At 29.4% G+C, this 22,021-nt stretch overlaps 2 protein-coding genes across 2 annotated transcripts in view; both read left to right on the top strand.

Annotated features, from left to right (window-relative positions):
* LOC113385609 overlaps positions 1-22,021 on the top strand; it is a 39,163-nt gene that overhangs the window by 5,575 nt on the left and 11,567 nt on the right. Inside the window, 15 exon segments of the mRNA XM_026623458.1 lie at positions 939-1,103; positions 11,620-11,826; positions 12,989-13,180; positions 13,344-13,484; positions 13,764-13,982; positions 14,117-14,335; positions 14,565-14,647; positions 14,769-14,913; positions 15,326-15,571; positions 15,791-15,949; positions 16,234-16,488; positions 16,882-17,066; positions 17,568-17,762; positions 18,216-18,258; positions 18,307-18,448. Of these exon segments, the coding sequence (XP_026479243.1) occupies positions 13,024-13,180; positions 13,344-13,484; positions 13,764-13,982; positions 14,117-14,335; positions 14,565-14,647; positions 14,769-14,913; positions 15,326-15,571; positions 15,791-15,949; positions 16,234-16,488; positions 16,882-17,066; positions 17,568-17,762; positions 18,216-18,258; positions 18,307-18,448 (2,189 nt within the window). The 5' untranslated portion in view covers positions 939-1,103; positions 11,620-11,826; positions 12,989-13,023.
* On the top strand, positions 318-11,831 carry LOC113385610 (equistatin-like). The gene is made up of 3 exons (XM_026623459.1): positions 318-342; positions 939-1,103; positions 11,620-11,831. The coding sequence occupies exons 1-3, from the start codon at positions 318-320 to the stop codon at positions 11,829-11,831; spliced, it is 402 nt and encodes a 133-aa protein (XP_026479244.1).

The raw sequence follows: 22,021 nt of genomic DNA, 5'->3' as shown, positions 1-22,021 counted from the left end.
AAAACGATGTGATATGACCAACTGACACAGTCTTCGAATCCGGAACATTGCCCATTTGGATATTATATTGGTACATCCGCGGAGCCGATGCCTTGGACAATTCAGAAATTCAGAAAAACACAACAGTTCGATGGATGATTATGACTAACCCCGGATCTTTGAATTTACTTGTCAATTTATACTTTCATTTTGCAATATTTTGATATAGGTACATAATTGCTAATCATTCATCTGCCAAATTTTGCTCTTCTTATCACTAGCCTAATAATAGGTGGTCACATTTCTTCAAATCAAAACCGGGACGGTAATTTTTAGTTATGGTAATCCTGGATAGGGGAGGGGGTAAAATCTATATGATCTTTCAAGTTTTAAATTTTTCATAAAATTTTGTCCAATTTCCCTCATAATTACTTAAAAATAATTAGCAGTTATACCAGACAGTCAAAAAATTTATTTTCCTAATTTTTGTTAATTTTCGTAAAATTGAAAATAAAAGTTAATAAAACTCAAAATGATGAATGTGAGAGGCTATTTTAACTCGCTTTGGGAATATTGTACACGGCAATTTACTCATATTACTGATAAAGTAGATGTTGTTTCATATAAGCATACTATTTGTACGTAACATCTTCAGTTATTTGATGTTAGTTATAATTTTATTTTCAAGTAAGAGCAAAGATTCAATTTTATCCTACACTTTTTCAAAACCCGAGACTATCCTGGACAAAAGATGTAAATCTGGGCCAAATATCTTAGAAAAACCCGGGACACATGGTGGAAATCTGGTACTGTCCAGGCTTTCTGCATTGAATTGATAAAATTAATTTAACTAATTAAATCCCTTATTCCTTCATAGAATATTTCCATATTACTACCTATTTTTATTATATGTTTGATATTATCTATTATATATTCATATGTTTAATTTATATTTTCAGAAGTAGAAAAATTAAAAGATTCACCTGCTCCATGTCCGCCTTTGGTGTCATGGAACGCATGTCCTGACCGAGCTGCCAATTGCACGGCTGATCAAACCTGCTCCGGGAAGAAGATCTGCTGCGCCAGTTCCTGTGGGGATGTCTGTGTCGACCCACTTCTAACATGTAAGTAATATTTGAATTTTTATATACTTTCTGTGTTATAAATCATCTCATTTAAACAATTTTTACTTTAATTGATTCTCATTTTTATAACTGCAACAATAAATTCATAATTAAATAGTTATCTTATAACTAATTTATAGCAGATTTTGTAAACTAAAACGTTAAACTTTATTTAGTATAATGAAAATTTGCTTTAGCAAACTGCTTATTCTTCTAATAAGTCTAACGTGTCTCTAAAGAAATAATATATTTATATATCATAAAATATATGTAATATGTAATATGTAAATAAATAATATATTATGTATAATTTATTTATTTAAGTATCAATCTTGAATCATTATGTTCAAATAATCAATTATGAATTATTATGTTCAAACTTGTTTAAAATCCTTGGTGTTAAAGTTTCAAAAACTTTTTTACTATAACCAAAGCTGAAGCAAACCTGAATTATTTCTGTTCACGAATTTGAATAAATCCAGAACTTACCAATAAATAGTCATGGGTACTATTTATTTGTCATAAATACAAATTTATTAAGTCATATAATTTAAAGATTATTCGGAGTGGCTTTATGCAAATGCTTATCTTTACGTTTGAATACATAATAAAATTTCTTATGGCGGTTCGCAGATTTGTCGCAGTGTACGATGGTGGAAAAAGTAGAGGATATTTTATTTCTAAAATACTCAATGGATATAATTTTCATATTTTTGTTGGCTTCAAAAATAAACATTAATAGTAAAGGAGAATGGATACGGTGGTCCCACATTTTTTGACTAGCAATAGCTTTATTAATTTATCAGTTGTCTGGGATAGAAGTAAATTAAATGGTAATTACTAATTATTCTACGTGGAAATACTGAAATACTGTCTTCAATTACGATGAATTGATAATAAAATCAAACCATACAAAATAAGGGTCACCAACACAACCGTCTACAACCCCAGGACGGTTGTGAGGAGCATAATTTTTAATATTCAATTTTATTTTGCAATCTGTATATATAATAGCAGAGAATACTGACAAGTCTATGATAAAATAAAGTTGATTTTAAATTAGTAGATACAACCAGTGACGTATCTACTAGAGCTAATTAAAATATAATAATAAAAAAAAATAAAAACAAACGGAAAAAAATAATTTAATAAACTATAGAAAATTGAATGTATTATAGTTGAAATAGGTTGAAAATAATAGCTAAGAACACTTGCTAAATAATATTAATAAATATAGCTAAAACACTGAAATGGTTTAAAACGACTTTTATTATATATTAGAAAAATGTATTACAACGCAACATAATAATTTAAACAAAGCTTATGAATATAATATAACAATATGTAGCAAAACAGAATGTTTTGAACAAGAAGAAATTTTTGTGATATATTTTGTTTTCTTGTATTAAAATTTCCTTTTTCTTTCTCTTTCGTATTTCGTCTTATTAGTTAGGATAGATTTCTTTATCAGTTAAATCTTCATCTGAAAACTACATGAAATACATGTCACATCAAACAAATTCGATAATAGAGTCAAAGTAATCTATCAGCATACAAGAAACAGTTATTATTAAAAGAAATCGTACAGAAAAACTTACTTTCTCCCATTGAACCCTATATCAAAATCAGTATAGTTAAAATGTTATGACCATTGCTACTCTGACACAACCGTACCCAGTCCCTCTTATTGCTTTAATGAATCAGTTTCTGAGTAAAAGTGGTGCAAACTTTTGGCAGTCAGGGCTCATTTTTTGGTTCTGAAGCTTGTTGTTGGACATCCACTTTCAAATATTGCTTAGAAAGCAAAATAAATTGGAAAACCACGACAATTTTTACCTTGTGTAAAACTTTTAGTCACACAGGCGGATTCAATAGAAAACACTGTCTATTTTGCAACGTATTCAATATATTTGTATATAAATTCTTTGCGCGCAATGAATATGTTCGTTGTATCACAACGTATAGAGAATCACAAGGTGTGAATCAACGGCACGCATCGTTGCAAAATTTAGGAAAGTTTCAATCGAAGGTTTCTGACGAATAGTTTCTTTTTTATTGAGAAACGGAAAACCCAACTTATTAGTTGTATGAGCATATTTTTACCACGGCGCAAACCGAATCAAAAGTTCAATATCCGCTGCTGCGGACTGCTGCAAAAGTGCGCGAGGAATTATTATTTTCTTCAGCAATACTATGCAATAGTAACTACTTTCTCGAGTTTCCAGTTTCCAGCAATTCTGAATCAAATGAGGCAAAATTAGGAAAAAGTATGTTTATGTGTATGTGAGCTGTTTTTTGATATTTTGTCGTTATTTTCTTAAAAACGGCTGAACTGATTTAAAAAATTTAAAAACTATTCCATGTCTCTCGATAAGGAATAGCTTTGGTCAGTTTTGTGCGACGATAGGCCAATCCGTTTCTTTGCATTTAGCCGTTTTTTAGCAGAAAATTGTAAACATTCTGTCTACGTTTTAGCTCAAAATTTCAAATCTATTTCAAAAGTACAAAAACTGTTAAAAAAATATCGGTTGGGAATTGCAATTAATAATTTTTGGTACTTATAAATTGACCAAATTAAATTGTTGAATTTGTTTAAAAGTTGAGAATTTGCAGCACGCTTAAGCGATTCTAATCAGAATCTATGCCAAAGCATATATAAATTTAGTGTTTGTAAGTATAATAGTTATTGATTATAGTTCACGTCCAAACTTATAAGAAAAATATATAAATATTTTTAGAACCCAAAATGGATGAAATGAAATGTGTTGAATGAATCAATTGAATTTATACAATTACTGAAAATATAAGTATGTTCGAAAGATATCAATTGGAAATCATAATGGTATTTTGTGGAGGCGAAAATTTTATGTCCGAAATAAAAGTTGAACATTTTAACAAAATAGCTAAATCTCAATTCTTACTGATTATGTTGATGATGTATACGTATAGAAAAGTTTATGAAACTTGCCTTAAGGCAAAATGCCACTTACAACTAGTTAAAATATGAGATACTAGTATATAACGATACTATATTAAGTATACAACTCTCTAACCTCAAAGCTTCAGAAAAACTACTACTTAAAATTCTATTCTAATTGATTTTTCTTTAGAATTATTTGTAACGATAAAATGGGTAAAATCATTATGATATCTAGACATTTTGAAACTTATCATGAATATTATATACAATTACGCCACACACACATATATTTTGCAACTAAATGCAATATTGTTCACATTTAAGCTCATACTACCGAAATGATTTTAAAAAATCAGAAACTGTTCGGGAATGATACTGTACTGATTAGTTTTAGGTGAAAATCTACCGAGCCGTTTTCTTGTAATTATCTGTTGAAAAAAAAAATTAAGCCGATTTTTATGGAACTTTTTTGGCGATATATATCATGGTCTTATAGAACTTACTAAAATATTACGGCCTTACAACAAGCAGTTTAATATAAAAAATTTGTCAAAGTTTGAGAAAATGAATAGTTTTTTGTCGTTTGTTAAAATTAAAATTAGACGATTTACTTTATTATATAACGATGTTTATTTATAACGATAGAGTACTTGGTCTTAATGAACATACTAAACCATTGAAGTCCTGCGGAAACTGGTTCAGTTATAAGAATTGTTGATTTTTGAAAACACTCCGAGTTAACATGGTCGTTCGTTTTCAATTATGTGTAGTAAATTCACTCGTAATACTGTTAATCACTCATAAATTAATTTATTTTTTATTGATTAAGTCGATTATTCACGCATATCAGGAAGTTCATGTAACTTGCCTCAAGGCAAAATACCAATACCAACTAGTTAAAATATGTATAAAATTAATATAAATTATTTCTTACAAACATTGAAGATGAGATTGAAGCTAGTTAAAAAAGATGAAAAGTTGTACTACTCATTGTTATGAATTTTGGTTTGAAAAAATGTTTTCGTTATGCACAAAAATAACTAGGCGACAGTGGTAAAATCCAAATCATAATAACATCATACTTTTTACTCTTTTTCAATCAGTTCTAACGAGATCCCGTTAATTTAAGATATGACACACATCACACGCCAGACTGTTTGTGTTTTTTTTTTGTTAGCCTAATGACATACTTCTAAGTACGATTTTTGTCGTTCGTCCATATATGTAACACGATTTCAATAACTCATATTAACCACAAAGCAGAATCCATCGGATGAATACAAATTAATCACGAGTCCTTGGCATTATTTATTAAATCGATTTAATTGTCAAGAAATATAAAGTTGTCTGCGTCGAACGTGATATGTTGACATATCGCTGCACCTTGTTCTTGGCTGACAATGAGTGATATAGTTAGGATGATGTCACATGGTAAAATACCTTGTGCGAATTAAATTTTTTGGGAAATTAATCGATTTAATAATAATCGTACCATATCAAAATTGTTTACTGATTTGGATAAAAAACATTAGACAAGGCCTATACCAAAATATAAAACCAAATGAAATATAAATTAATGTTTGCAAAACTTATATTTAATAAGTATGATATTTAACTTATTATTGTAATTTATTCGCACCTATATGAATATGAATATACAAAAATCATATTAATTGACATGTTAAATAATAAATATATGAATTCCTTATATATAACTATTATTACTATTATAATAGTACTATAGTATTGTAAAGTCAAATTCAATATTACTATTTTCTATTTAATGAATTTTTATTTAATTTCGATACGTTGAAGAACACGTTTATATACAATGTGTCAATGTGATCGCTTCAAATATTTAAACCTCAAAAGTTTGAACAAAACATAATTAATTTTTTAATTAAATAATTTAATTTTTAATACTCTGATGTCGATTAATTTGAATGTGATGAATCTATAATTCTACATTATTGATTAAGTAATTATAAGATTATGGTGATTATGATGGTTAGGTTTGGTTAAGACTAACAGAGTAGAAAATTAGACCTTGAAAGTAATAAATACTATTTTTGTTTTCCTGTAATCGGTTTTAATTATTATTTAAATAAATACATTATTGCTATTACCTTTTTAATAACCGTGAAGCAAAGCTCATAAAAATCACATATAGTCTAGTCATTTTAGCTTAAATTAGGTAAGAATCTCGGAATTCGAGAAACCCAGCTGTAAGTCTGTAAATACTGTATATTGACACTCTAAAAGTTGTCTCAAAACCTACATACGTTGCGTACACCCTACCATTCGTAGGTTTTGTACCTTCAGGTGTCAATATACAAGTATTTACAGACTTACAGCTAGGTATCTCGAATTCCGAGGAGAACTTACTATAATGACTGTATTAATAAAATAAATATTATTATATTAATATTAAAATTTGAATATTGAATATTTTTTAATAATATATTAATAAACATTAATAATATAAAATTAAACATTTATTATTAGTCATTAAATATAGAGTTAGAATATTGAATTATTAACTCGAGTATCATCTACATATTACATTATAACTACATAATATGCAGATAAGACTTATAATATGAAGTTTAAATTTCTTATGTTAATCTACTATAATTATTACTTTGATACAATATTATTATTACTAATTTTGCAATCTAAATACTAATAACTTTTTAAATTATTCAATACATGTCATCATGAACGTCATGTGACATCAGCTTTATTTGATTATATTTCCTTGATATTAAAGATTATTAAAAATGCGTTTATGAATTGTAAGTGCACAATTTTCATGTATGAGCTTTGATAAACTTGTAGCAGATGGCATGTTTATTACAATAAATGGTGATTAAATTTTTTACGTACTGTTGTATGCTAGATTTGTGGAATAAACCGAAATTATTGAACAGTTTTGAAAGAATCTAGGTATTTTGCCTTGTGGCAAGTTGCTTGAACTTTTTGATATGCAAATAATTTATTTAAACACTAATATTTTTTATTTTGTACATGATCTACCTGTTTACCTGTCCACCTGTATATCTCTCTACATTTATTCTTGCCTATCAGTTCACTTCTCTACCTCTTTACCTGTTTAACTGTCTACCTGTCTACCTGTTCACCTGTCTAACATATCTAACAGTTATGACTGCCAATCTGCTTACCAGTCTACTTTTCTACTTTTTTATCTGTTTCACTTGTTTGTCTTCATACCAGTATGCCTGTGTACCTATATATTTGCCTACCTTTTTAACGACAATTCTCTTTGTATATGAGTCAATAACACGTATGATTGACGAATATACTCGTCATGGAAAAGTGGTAGAATTTTGTGTATTGACGAGTTTTTTATCATATAAAACAGTGACCTTTTGTTATTTGAATCAATATTTTTGATGAAAGGAAAATATATTCTGCAATGTAGAGTTGTTTAAAATATTTTAAGGCATAAAAATTCTGCATAAAATTAGTAGTTGTTAGAGGCATTTTACCTTGAAATTTGTGCGCACAAATTGCAACATAATTGTCTCATCTCTGTGTAATCAATTTTATCATCAATGGGGTCTTCTTCCACTTGGAAACATATGGCTGTTTACATTTTGAAGTAAAAACGGATGTCACTACCGCTTGACATCAGGCATTTCGAAGCGGGACCGAACTGCTCCAGGCGCTCAAGCCACTTACCAACGAGTGAGCTTATAAAATTTAGATACTTCAATAAAATGATTATTATACATATTTCTTTGCTATTATATAACTTTATTGTGTCTAGACGAAAAATATTTAGCATAACAATATCCCTGAGTTTATTTCAAAAATAACCATAATGCTATTTCTCTAATAATTAATTACATTTAATATTAGTGGTTAAAATTTAGTTAAATTGAGACATTATCCGATAGATAAAATATACAATTTTTTTGTAAAATGTCTTTATATATGCTAAGATCAACTATTATTTCTTATAGTTGGGTTAGGTCGAATTCATTGTTCATTATCTCAAAAATGTTCAATTTCCGGAATTCATCAAAGCGATCTCATGAACATCCGCCAACTCTCGAATTATTACTCCATTCAAAGCAAAGCAAAGCAAAGCAGAAAGTTATTTATATTTTTTGGGAAAGCGTCAGTTTGCGTACATTAAATGTTTAAGTGTTTTGAGGTTCTATTTCGCGAGTTAACAAGTGTTATTACCGCATCCGTATCCGTTCGGCCCAGTTCTTTGACGGTAAGTGACATTTAATTGGTGCCCCGGAGACCGGAGAGATTATACACACCTCGGTTATGGAAATGTTCTTGATTCACCTTCTTAATGCATTTCTTATTAATGCGACTGTGGTAATAAATGATTGATGGTAGCTGCGTTTAATAACTTTATTAACATATTAATTGAAATGGCGTGTTAACATCACCTTCTGTAATAATCAGATAATGGATTAATAAGACTTGGTAATCATCACGGTAATTTTTTAAAACTCTTATTTTAAGAATAAAAAATACTATTTTCACATAAGTAACCTTTAAATCCTCAATTATAATTTTAAAATGAAAGTAAACAAACAGAGTCTTTTCACAATTTATTTTTCATATTTTTTATAGCAATTAAATTTTGGGATTTGTCACCTTTACTTACATCAGTGCTTTTATTACGAAAAAAAACAAGTGAAATTGTATTTTTCCGATTGCAGTGGTCGGGAAACAGGGGTAAAAATGAAATTTTTGTGGATAAAAAGTATGTATTTTGAATTGTATATTTTTTCTGTATTTTCTACGTAATTGTCCGCATCGGGGTAATTTTTTTTGCCATAGGGTTACAAATATATTTTGTTTGCTACATCTTAACATTTAAGGTAGCCCGGATTTTTCAAAAGCAATACTTGTCCCGGATTTAGAACGTTGATCCCGGATTGTCCCGGGTTTTCGAAAAGTATAGGTTTGAATTTATTCTTCGTTAATTTCAATAATGTATAATTCTTCTTATACTAAATTTGAAGTACAAATATTTACTCAAAAACCTTAATTCAAGTTTAGTTCCAAAAAATTTTTTTTTGGTACGCACATATTTATTGTCAATCAGAATATACATCATTCTTTAAGACTAATATGCTAGTCTTAAGATAACGAAGATAAAAAGTTTTAGTTAGAAGCAAATCATGGAATGAAGGTGCCTGAGAAGTCATAACTTATATACTTCTCATTACCGTAAAAAACAAATTTTTAAAGAAAAGTTAAGTAATTTATATATTTTTTCTTTACTACTTCAATTGCCATTAATACTTAATGGCAATTTGTTGAATAGTGTAATACCAAGCGCGTCTGTAAAAGTATTAAATGAGGAAGCAAATTTTAATGTGAAACCATTAACACGTTCATGTTTTGTATTAGATTTGGGATTTGAACTTTAAATAATAAAAACATTTTACAAAGAATAATTGTCATTATTCTTCATAAAATAAAGGGTTATTAGAAAAAACGCAAGAAACGGCTAAGATCTTGCTCACTTCTTTCTTCACATTTCTTGCTTAAATAAAAGGTTATCTTATTAGGTGACCAAATTTTCCAAATTATGCTAAATAATTTAAATATGATTTAAAAATAACAAATACTATAAAAACCGATACAATAAAAAGCAGTTTTTTTTAATATATCCATTTTTTTAATCAGATCTTACTTTCAAGATCTATAATATTCGATTGTATGCTATACTCTTCTTTTGCCTATAATTTTATATCAAATCTTACATTTTTCGATATATTTTTCCCCCTTTTAAACCTTGAAATTCTGTTTAATTTTCTTCAAAATTACCTTGACAAAGTTAGCATTTGTTCGTTTGTCTTCATAATTTTTGTTAATTTTCGCGAAATTGCAAATAAAGTTGGTATTTATTAATGCGAGAGGCTATTTTAACCTGCCTTTAGACTTTTTTATGCGGCAAATTTTTCATTCCTAACGTATTTATTCATATAAGCATACTCGTTTGTCTTGTAATATACGTGTATCATTTTCAGATATTGGATGGGTGATTGTAATTTTGTTATCAAGTAATTGCGATAAAGTATGAGAAGAAATATATATTATTAAAATTAGTTGTTATAAACACTTCATATTTTCTAAGACTATGAAATATATATATAGAAAATGAAAAATATGAATTGCAACCCGTAATCAACAATACCTACATAAGAAATAAAAAAGGTGAAAATAAACTTACAAACATCAAATATGGGTCATAAAGATCTCTATTACTGAGTCTAATAAATCACCAATCAAATTTAGGGGCTAATTCTCCGATAAAATAAACTGTAACATAGCGTTGTTATGGCAATGCTCTTTTATGATTCTTCATTTATATTGGTTGTAAAAAATGTCAAAATGATTCATGATTGCAGTCTTAGATACTAAACCTAACCATGTTATACGTGAAGTTAGATTTTATGCGTAAAACGCAAATATCGAAGAATTGGCTACCTAATAGTGACTAGATGCTAAAATAAAAATATCAATATTAGCCGTCACACTTATAATTGACACCTAATTGGTTTGTAACTAATAGTATTCCAACTGCAAATGGGACAGTCATATTGGATTTCATATAAGATTGGTAGTAGAAAATACATCACACAAGAGCCCATAATGCTCCGAATATTTCAGATTTCTGTTCAAAATGAAAATTTAAAAAATTGAATTATTTACATCCTAGAGATTCAATTCTCAATTGAATAAACTGGAGGATAATTTCATTTTTTTCTGTAAATAAAACTTAAATGCCATATTCCGCATAGTAATAAATATATTCATACATCTGTTATTTAATAGTCTATTATGCAAATGCTTCCGCGTATTATATTCAAGAATCTTGATTTCTAAATAAAAAATCTTTCTAAATAAAGTAAAAAATGAATTGTGATAACAAAGTTGACATATATAACTAGTTTTACAAGCATAGTTTATCGGTTCAATCTAACAGATTTAAATCTGTGTTTTCTGTATTCACATTTAAAACTGATATGCACATAAATTATAAATTGTCCATGTCCTGCAATTGTTGAAGATAATTAATGATAATGTAAAATTAAAAATTATATAGATTTTAATTTTACTTCATACTGTGTTATAATAGTTTTACAATGTGTTAACAAAGCTAAAGATCATAAAATACGATATACCGTTAATAAAATAAATCTATTAAATTAATTTTTATGGCTCCATTTTGTTGAGATATGATTAGTTTAAAAAAAAATCGTTTGATTTTGACTAATATTGTTTTTAAAGGATAAGATATAATTCCTGTTGTATGAGATGATTATAAAACCTCATTTTATTATATATTCAATTTTTTAATGGTGAGATAGTATAAATAATTTTCTGAGTGATACAAAACCTTTAGATTAAATGATAGAGAGATCAACCTTTAAATCTACACATTATAATGTTAATTTATTATAATTCTTAGTTTCTTAGAGTTATATGTCTTTTACAGTTGAACCTTTACTATTAAAGCATTTGTTTTGTACACAATTAAAGAAAAATTGAAATGACATGAAAATAATAAAAATAACTATTTTGTCTATTTTTCAGCATGTGAACATTACCGAAAATCGGCAGCCCGCCGAGCGAAAAGCTTAGGAACCACGTCGGTTCGGGTTCCTCGTTGTAAAGCTGACGGCGAATGGGAACGCGTACAATGCGGCCCTGGCGGTCAAGGCCCTTGCTGGTGCGTCGATGAAGGAGGAGCTGAACTACCAGCGACCAGAGCACCATCTAGGGATCTGGTGAACTGTACCGGTTAGTTACAATTTTATATCATACATTGCACGAGATAAAATATTAACTATTGTTTATTATTAAGTTATCTTTTTATACAAAGAGTTCTTAAGAGTATGAATAATATTTTGAGTATATGAATTAACAAACAACAAGAATATTTTATGCTTTAAAGTTTCTTATTTAGCTCTGACGGTTTCTGATAGTTGTCTTCAATCCCCTGTATACTTATCATAAAATATTCATAATTCTAATTAATTTGAAGCAATATGAAACCCTTTTGTCTATTACGAGTAATAGTAAATTTAAAATATTTTTTTGAAAATTATTTTCGCAATATTTTATTGTAATTTATGTTACTTAAATAAACAAATTAGTTCAAAACAACAATAATATTATAGGGAGTAGATATTTATAAAATTAAAATTAAATTGAATTGAATTATCTCATAAATCAGATTTAAGGGTTAATGCATTAACTTACCCTAAACTGAAAATTTAATGATTTATAATTTTTTTTGTTCCTACTATGTATTAAATATTTTGCAAAGTATTGTATATCACCAGCATAAATTTAAACGTAAGCTACATTTTATGGTTTTAATACCTATGGCATATGGATATAAGTAATATAGTCCAACTAAATTTACAAATTGTCAATACTCTTTGTCAATCTTTTCTTGCATATATACATTCTTTTTATTCTACATTTTATAATTGGTCAGTTTCGTAAAAATGAAAGTGCTATTCAAACTTGTTATATTGATTACTTCTATTTTTGTTAGGCTGGCAGCCCAACCTTAATTATTCTTGCATCTATAATTGCAGACATCTACTTTTGTAACTATATTTTTCTCTTTGCGTTATGCAAGTTAATACAATTTACATACAGCATGCAAATTTTCAACGTAACGATTTGATGTATCTCTGTTCAAATGTTAAAAGATGTTATATAAAAGTACATGAATATGTAATATGCAGAAGTTTATAATTCTATAGTAATAAACAATTTGCATGACACAGAGATGAAATATAGACATTGGAAGAAATTCCGCTAAAATGCACTAACAATTTTATAATTAGAATTATGGTAAAACATTTCTATGTTCATCTATAATTGATTATAAACTTTCTATTTTTATTACTGCATTTATTACATTAAATTTTGTTTTTCTGTACATTAGTTGCGGAAGAACGGTGTCCAGCCCACTCGTGCAGGATGCTTTGTCCGTTGGGATTCGCTCTGGATGAAGCTAGTGGATGCCCGCGATGCGAATGCAGGGATCCTTGCGCTGGTGTTCAATGTCCAGGAAACCAGCAATGCCGATTGCAAGATGTTGCTTGCAGGACGCAGCCTTGTCCACCCGTTCCAACTTGTTAGTTGATCATTGATAAATTTCTCCTATTAAATTTACTATTCAATTTATTTTGGTTCAGATATAATTAAATAGTTTATTTAGTGTAAATGAATTTTTCATAAAGTTCATGAAAAGTTTAGATTATAAAGTATATATGTCTACGTTTTAATAATCAACTTAGGCAAACGTGCTCGTTCGTTGGAAGAGTTATGTCCAGTTGGATCACCATTGTCTATAGCAGATACCAGAAGGCCTTTCTTGTGTGGAAATGATCCTGGTAAACCAGATTGTCCACCAATGTATCGGTGTCTCGTACAAAGAGGTACTAAAAAAACAAATAGTAGAATTAAAATGTATATATGTTTAATTTTCATTTAAGATATTTTGTTATAACATTTTTATACGATGAAGATTGAATTATATTCTGATAAGCAAAAGCTGCTATAAATTTTATCACTTAGTTAATCTAATTTAAAATTGTTCTTTTAATGAAATTTACATATTCCAACATGATATTCACTTTTACTATTTACAATTTCTTTTACTACTATTTATCTTGTAATAGTCTTAAAATTATATTTATTAAAATAAATATTTGCAGGAAATGAATATGGAGTATGTTGTCCAGCTTCACTCCACATTCGTAAACCAGGTACATGTCCAAATGATGATTTGACACCGATGATGGCAGCAGCTGGACTTATTCCTCACCAAGAATGCACTTCCACTTGCCAACATGACCTCCAATGCCCTGGTGAAACTAAATGTTGCCAAACCAGAGCTTGTGGCGGCCAATGTAGACGCCCAGAAAATGCTACAGGTAACAGAAAAAGTTGAACGAAAGATCCTAAATTTTTTGATATATTATATTACCAATTTGAACTGATATTTTTTTCTCTAAGTTTTATGTGACCTTTGTAATAATTTATTTAACTATTGCATCGAATTTGACAGCATGCCACAGACAAAGATTACTCTCAGAAGTTTTAGCAATCGGAGAACGGGAAGGACGTGGGTATATTCCTCAATGTGACCAAGAAACTGGTATGTTCCTGCACAAACAATGTTCTAGAAATGGCTTAGTCTGCTGGTGTGTCCATCCGCGTACTGGTGATAAACTTAAGGGTACCATGGGGTCATCAAAGGATGTCGATTGTCCGGCGGAGGTGATAGGTAATATTTATTAATTGTACGATATTTTATAATAAAAAAAAGTAAAATATTTCGTTGCATCGTAAATTAGATGTTTTTAATAAAAAGTAGAGAATTGCATTTCTATTTAAAAAATATACAAAAGTATATATGCAACAAATAATGATGTATAATCTAAACAAATTTAGAATAAGATTGGAATATTAACTAACTCTTATCAAAAGTGAATTAAAATTTATTTTTATTGCAGAACGGGCTTCTGGACGAAGTTTAGTGGATGATAGTAAATGTGATAAAAACATATGTGCTGCCGTTTGCGAATATGGATTCAAAGTAAGTCTGTTTTATTTAAACATCATTGTCATGAGAATCACAGAGAATTTTAGGTTATACTTACTTTTACTAATTATTTCTCAATATTTTATGAAAATTATCTTTTTTTTTGCAATTTTAGGACGATGAAAATGGTTGCCCAACTTGTGAATGCGAGGAACCATGCTCTGGATACAATTGTCCTGCAGGACATTCTTGTACTGTTGCCAGAGATGCTTCTTGTGAAATGGGTGGTGGCGAAAGATTGTGTGAATCGGTGCCTGTTTGTAAGTAGTTTATTTATTTTGTTTGATTTTTTTATTTGCAATAAATACATCGCAAAACTTTGTCATTGTAAGAGAAATTGACTTCGATTTTTAAATTAAGTTCACTTTTGTATTAAAGACGAGATTGAGATTACTTTAAAAATCGTATTTCAAAAATAGAATTTACACCTTTATTACGCCTGCTCACGTAGCTATCATCATAATAACTTAAACGTACATTCAAATTATAAAATAATAACGTTCTCCTCACTTGGTCCAATTAGCATTAGTTTTATGCGGCTACAATTTATTTTTATTCACTTTGTGGAGTACTAATGCTTATTTTATAAGATATTTTTTATGTATATTGCTATGTTTATCTCAATGTTTATAAAATTTATTTTTATAAATAACATGTATATTATTCTTTCAGGTCGACCTGATGTTCTGTACAGCAATCCTTGTACAAATGGTGCACCTCTGACCTTGCAAAATTCATCCCAACCCGTCCATTGTGACGAAGAATCGAAATGTCCTGCTGATTTCATGTGTACTTCAGTCCCACAAGAAAGTGAGCAGGTCTGCTGCCCCATCGAGAATACTGATGTGGAAGTTATTGCTGATAAATCGGAGGACCAACTTTCAGAAGCTACGGCTGATGTTGACAGAGTGCAAACCAGTATGTAAAAATTATTTTTATGAAAGGCTGACTCACATTATTTAGCTAATGATTTTATAGTAAGGATTCATTTGAATAAAGTAAACTGGATTAAAGTAAATTCTTAAATTATAAAAAAAATATTTGAATTTATTTTTATTTTTAGGGAATAATCATTTGTTTGATTTTCACTTGTATTAAAAAATATATATTTACTTCTTACTACAAAATTACTTTTAGTGTGCGAATATCTGCGAGACTTTTCTGCGCGAATGGAAGGTACAGTTTCAGGATTGGAATTAGCCTTGCCAGCCCCAACTTGTGATCAGGATGGCAGTTATGCTCCAATACAATGCGAGATTGCTAATAACAGAACATGCTGGTGTGTCGATCGATATGGTAAAGATTATATTAATATATCCTACCAATATTCTTTTTAGGCATTTAGTTTTGGATTAAAATTTTCAAAATTATGTAAAAAAACTTCTTATCGCCATTTTATCTTGTACATAGAGATTTTTTTATAATGTGAAGTAGTTTCTTGCATTTTCTCATTATTCAATACAGATTTGATAATAAGATTAAATAAATGATATTTTTCACCATTTAGATATCAATATAATATAGATATAATATAATATAATAAAAATTAATTTAACAACATTGGATTATGATTTTTCTAGGTACCGAGTTGCCAAAAACGCGAACATCGGGCAATACAACTCGTGAATCATGTGAAGCCCTAAGGGAGTCTGTTCCATGTCTCGAAGTGAGTTGCAGAATGGGTTGCGACTATGGTTTTCTTCTGGACTCTGAAACAGGTTGTCCAACTTGTCAATGCAGAGACCCATGCGATGGAGTCACGTGCAAGCCAGGAAACCAATGCCAACCTGTCGAAGTCGCTTGTGTGGATGGATATTGCCCTCCAGTTCCAGCATGTAAGTAGCAATTTTGTGCTTAATGGTAGGCCTCCAGAAAAGGTTAACAGCAACATTACAGTTTTATTTTTTACAAATAAAATACTACAAATCATATCATCTGCAAGACAGATACACATACAATGTTAATAATATGAATTCCGAATTTTGGTTATATTTGCTTTTCGGTTTACAATTGAATTATTCAACACAAAATTATGATCATAAATAAGGGAGGAAAACAAAATAATTGACTTGTGGTGCTCTCACACCATAGATCTGCCTTTGGGCGGACTACTATCTATTATTGTTATTATTGATAATTATAGTTGAATTTATATTGATTATTTAATTATATTATTTATGAATAGAGATATATTAGCTGTATTTTAATCACTTTAATTAATTTTCTAGGTTTACCAAGCAAACCTGGCCAATGCCCATTCCTCGTGCCACCTCCAACTGGAGCAGGCGAAGATATCTGCTCCGTTTCTTGTTCTTCTGATGATGAATGTTCTGGTGACAAGAGATGTTGTTCTACTGGATGTGGCACCAGATGCATGCAGCCAGAGGTTAAAACTTATTGCCAACACTTGCAGGTTAGACATTGTGTACTTTCAACAATTTCATTTACAAATGTTTTGTTATGCGCCAGGTAATAATTATAATATAATATTAATAAAATGAAAAAACGTGATTTGTGGGTGAAGGAGTTTAACATTTTGATTTTTACATGATCACTATTTTGAAAACTATATTTGAAGATTGTCAATCAGAATGTATAATAAAAAGAACTACAATAAAAGAACTACTTTAAAAGAAAAATTAACAATCAAAATGAATAGAGTCATGGTCATTTTTCGTAGGTATAGTCTCAATGCCTTCAAATACAAAAGATTTTTATTCATACATATATGTTGAATCTCATTAGTGTCCTGCAACAAATGAAATAATAAACCCATTTCATAACATGTTCTAAATTAATTAGCTACCACTGACTTTCCGCTTGTGGATGCGTCTTTATTGTGGGTAATTAATTAATTATAAGTATTTATTTTGATGCTATTACGATAAAGTAACTAAATTTAAAAACAATTCAGGCTGTGCAAATGCACAGAGCTCATGAATCAGGAACGCCTGCCAGAATGACGTATATTGCCCAATGTGATGAAAATACAGGAGCTTTTAGACCAGTCCAATGTGGTGCAGGAAACAGCTGTTGGTGTGTTGACGAACGAACTGGACAAGAATTGCCGGAATCCAGAACAAGAAATGGACGAAACCAAATTGCAATGGTGAGAGTTAATATTACACTTTGAATAACTAATTGTATACTGATTATGATTGTGAAAATAAAAGAAGTAAGAAAACAGCCATCACACAAATTTATTTTTCTACAATTGTTTCATTTTGTTTATGTGCCTGCGTGTAAGCTGCACTATTTTATTTGTAAAAGCTAACACAAAATGACAATTATTTCTAATAATGTGAACTTAGATAAAATATATGTAGGTGCATAATTTCATAATTTCTATACACAAATTACTACTTTTTGTTAAATTAATTTTTTGTTATTTGTATATGCCCAAATTTTAGAATGCATCCTTTTCTATTTAAAAAAAGTCCATGATAACTGACCAAAGTCAAAATATAAAACATAAGTAATGAATAATATGAAACAAATTATACACAAATCAACTAAAATCAAATTATATTAAAAATTGTTATTAAAATCGAATCATATAAAGCTATTACGATTTTTGTTATTCACAACAATCCATACATTTGGAAGTAGCTTTTTTAAAATAATTAATGATTGATTCTAATTTTTTTTTTTAGAAATACCATCACGTTGTCCTGCTGTTTATTGCGCAACTGAATGTGAACACGGATATAAAATATCGGCCAGTGGTTGTCAATCTTGTGAATGTAATGATCCTTGCCAAGGTGTTCGTTGTGGACAACCGAATGAATCTTGCAGGTAAGAAAATTTTTGAAATATAAATTGGATCGATATGCTAGAGGTTTTCATTTATAATTGTATTTATAACAGTGTACATCCAGATATTATCTGGATAATTTTTTCAAATTAATTTCAAAAATTAAACCAAAATATTTAAAAAAATATTTTTATCAAGTTTTTAAAATCATGCATACATATAGTCATGATTAATTCATAAAAACATAAAACTGTGTAAAACTGGGCTCAAAAATGTTTTGAATTTTATAAAACATATCATTATATAAATTCATTTTCAAAAAAACGTTAGAAATAAGTATCTTGAAAATTTGTTTCTTCGCCTTCTTTCCAAGTGTTCCAAGCTGTGAAATAATTATAATAAATTTAATTTTGGTGCCAATGATTGTGCAAAACTTTCATATAGTTTCAAAATTATTTAGATTTTGATAACAAGTTATAATCTGTTTGAAGTATTTTTGAAATCTGTACTGCTTATAAATAATAAATAAGTTTTAGATGGATGATCCAATACTTCATTCCACTAAAGCAAAACATTAGAATAATAATAACAAGAATATAAAATCAAGTAAGGATACTACAAATAAAGTTCTTAACACTATCATTGCCTTAATTTAAAAATAAAGTGAAGTTAATTTACCTTATTGAAAAATGCTCCATGAACACCAGAAGAATTATTTCCACAAAAATGATTCCATATAAATTATCACTGTCGATTCACAACCAATTGGCGCAACATTTCTTTTATTTCCTCCAACTGCGCTTTGGTGTCCTCAATCGCTGTCATAGCAGCTTGTCCTGGCAATTCAGGAGCCGCTTCGGCCTCTTTATCTCGGAAATATCGTTGCACTAACTGCACCATAAGGTGAGGAAAGTTTTTGGCAACACTTTCGTCTTCTTCGATATCTTGTAACAGCATTAGTCGGAGAGCATTTGCTGTTTTCCCTGTGAAACCATTTTTTTTTCACTATTTAACTTATTTTATTTCTTATTTTATTTTTCTCAATAACCTTCTGGTGGAGAAGCTTTAACTTTGAGCCAAGTCACTATTGAACTCAATCCACTTGCCGTCGGAAAAATGTTGAAAGGCGAAGGAAGCACTGTTTGAGACATATAATCCACATATACCTGAAATTTAAAACATATTCAAATAACCATAATTTTCTTATATTAAAATATTGACTGTATATTTTGCTGAAGACAAAAATGATTGATTATAAAACGTTAATTCTACAAAACTGCAAAGAATGTGTGACAACTTGAAGGCAATAATTAACATAAAATTTAAAATGTATGAGCCACACAATAACTCAAATTATAATCCTGAAATTTTTTTAACTAATATCTGCATATAACAATATTCAATTTTAGTGATTTTTATAATTCTCACTTCAGTCCTTCCAAATGTCCACTCAACTTCTACATTATCCGTGACCCTCTGGAAGGTGTTGCTCATTGTGGCAATCAACATATTCAGTATTATTATTACGGAAACAACTTCAAAGCATGCAAATGCTAAATAACCAACAGCTTCTGTAAAACTGTGTCTGTTTATTATAGTAGTGTTCTCTGATTCACCCGGAAGATTTTCGATTACTACATCGGCAGATTCTATTGGTGACATGCAAAACAGTGCCCAAAATAAGGTCTTGATCGTGTTTCCGAAACTTACGAAGCTGCTAACTTGCTGCGTTTTCATTCCTGTTTCATTTATAGGATTGACAAATGTAAATTCGAGATTCATGAGATAATTCTTGCGATGATTTATGGTTTTATCAAAGATGATTTCTGGTGTATTTATTTTTTTTAATTTAAATTTTCAAGTGAACGATAATATTAGTTTCCATTCTTTTTAATAAGTAAAAATGACTAACCTGATTGTTCATCAACTTGTATCATTCCATCATAATATTCATATAGTCTTGCCAAACCAGAGCTAAATGCCATAATAATGATCATGTAAACTACTACATATTTTGCGATATCAGCTGTCATTTTTCCTAAAGATACCTAAAAATGATAACAGTTTTACAAAAATATTCTTAATATTTGGTAATTTATCAATGTCGATCGTTACTTGAAGTGGTCCCAAGTGATAGTTCAGTTGACATAAAAACATTAATTTGAAGAAAGCCATTATCGTAGCTACGGTGAATGTTCCTTCCGCAAGTAAAGTAGGATCCAAGTGGTGCCAATATTTACGTTCTAATTGTGCACTGGATTTGTCCTCTTTGGAGTCCATTAATGCCGCAAGCCAGAAGAGAAAAGTCAATACGAACAATATAATCATGCATATTTCATACCAGTTCCACATTTCACGAAAATCTGAAACATTAAGAATAATTTATTTCAATGTAAAGATTTAGAAATATTAAAAAAATAGTTCACCTCCTTGGTCCTTGTATCGCGCACAATCTGCCTGTACTCCAAGCATACCCAATCACAAAAACCACAAGAGGTAATTCTAAACCAGATTTAGGAGGTCCACGATTTTGCGTTTCTTTATCCAAATTAGATTCAATGAAAACCAGGACCAAAAATACAATGTAACTGGCTGTGTGACTTATCATTTTATTAATGGGTAAAGAAAATCTCCGTACCATAGGAGATTTTGGAAGAATTAGGCAAATAATAAATATGAAAGGAAGCAAAAAAGCTCGAGGTATGAGTTCTAAGATACGTAGAGGTTCCGATCGTAGTTTCCATTCGTGCCAGTCGCCAATCCAGGCAGCCTCTAGAACCTAAATACATTGAACAAATATATTAGTTATTTTGCCTTGGTGATTTAACATTTTTGTTTTTACTTTGATTGCACAAGCTATATTCTTACCTCAATAAAAATTGTATAATTTTAAAGTAGTAAAGTTTTTTTATTAATAACAACAAAAATTAATTGATGAAGCGGTACACGCAGCAAATGTAGAAGATTTGCGAAGAACCAATTTTTATCAAGAACAGCGATGGTATCGATATTGAAAATTGGAACGAAAATAAAAATTAATTTTTTTCATGGTAATACAAATATGAAATAATTAATATTATATCGAATTATTTTTGCACTGTAATATATTTTATATAGTTAACATCTCCTGCACTTTCAAGGCAAATAGAACTATGTCTTTTGTCTTTGAATATAGAATTTATATATTTCCTATTTTACTCATTATTATTTCATGCAAATTTGCTGATCCGATATTTGCTAATTGAAAAGAAACGGCTCAGTTATCACACACAAATTTCAAAATTTTGGCGTCAAACGATTCAGACATTTTGCTGAAACATATTTTTTTCCTATGGCAAGTTAAATGAATTAGAACAATAGTTACAATTAACATAAATACCTGTTGGGTATTAGGATGTGCAACAAATTCTTTCTGTTTATAATCCATGGCCATAATTAAACGTGGAAACATGAACTGACATCCTCCACTTCCTAATCTTTGCTTCAGTACTAATCTATCTCTTCAGTACTTCTGCAGCAACCGATAAGTTCAACAGCAAATTGCCCACCTCCTATGAAAAGGAAATGTTATCACACGCGATTGAAGTAAAACTTTTTTGTTTTCACAGGATGGC

The sequence above is a fragment of the Ctenocephalides felis genome, unplaced genomic scaffold (assembly GCF_003426905.1).
Source record: "Ctenocephalides felis isolate EL2017-DRISC unplaced genomic scaffold, ASM342690v1 CF-g0.4_SCAFFOLD_03571, whole genome shotgun sequence".
In the NCBI taxonomy this organism is placed as follows: domain Eukaryota; kingdom Metazoa; phylum Arthropoda; class Insecta; order Siphonaptera; family Pulicidae; genus Ctenocephalides; species Ctenocephalides felis.
This window is presented reverse-complemented; position numbering and strand designations above follow the sequence as displayed.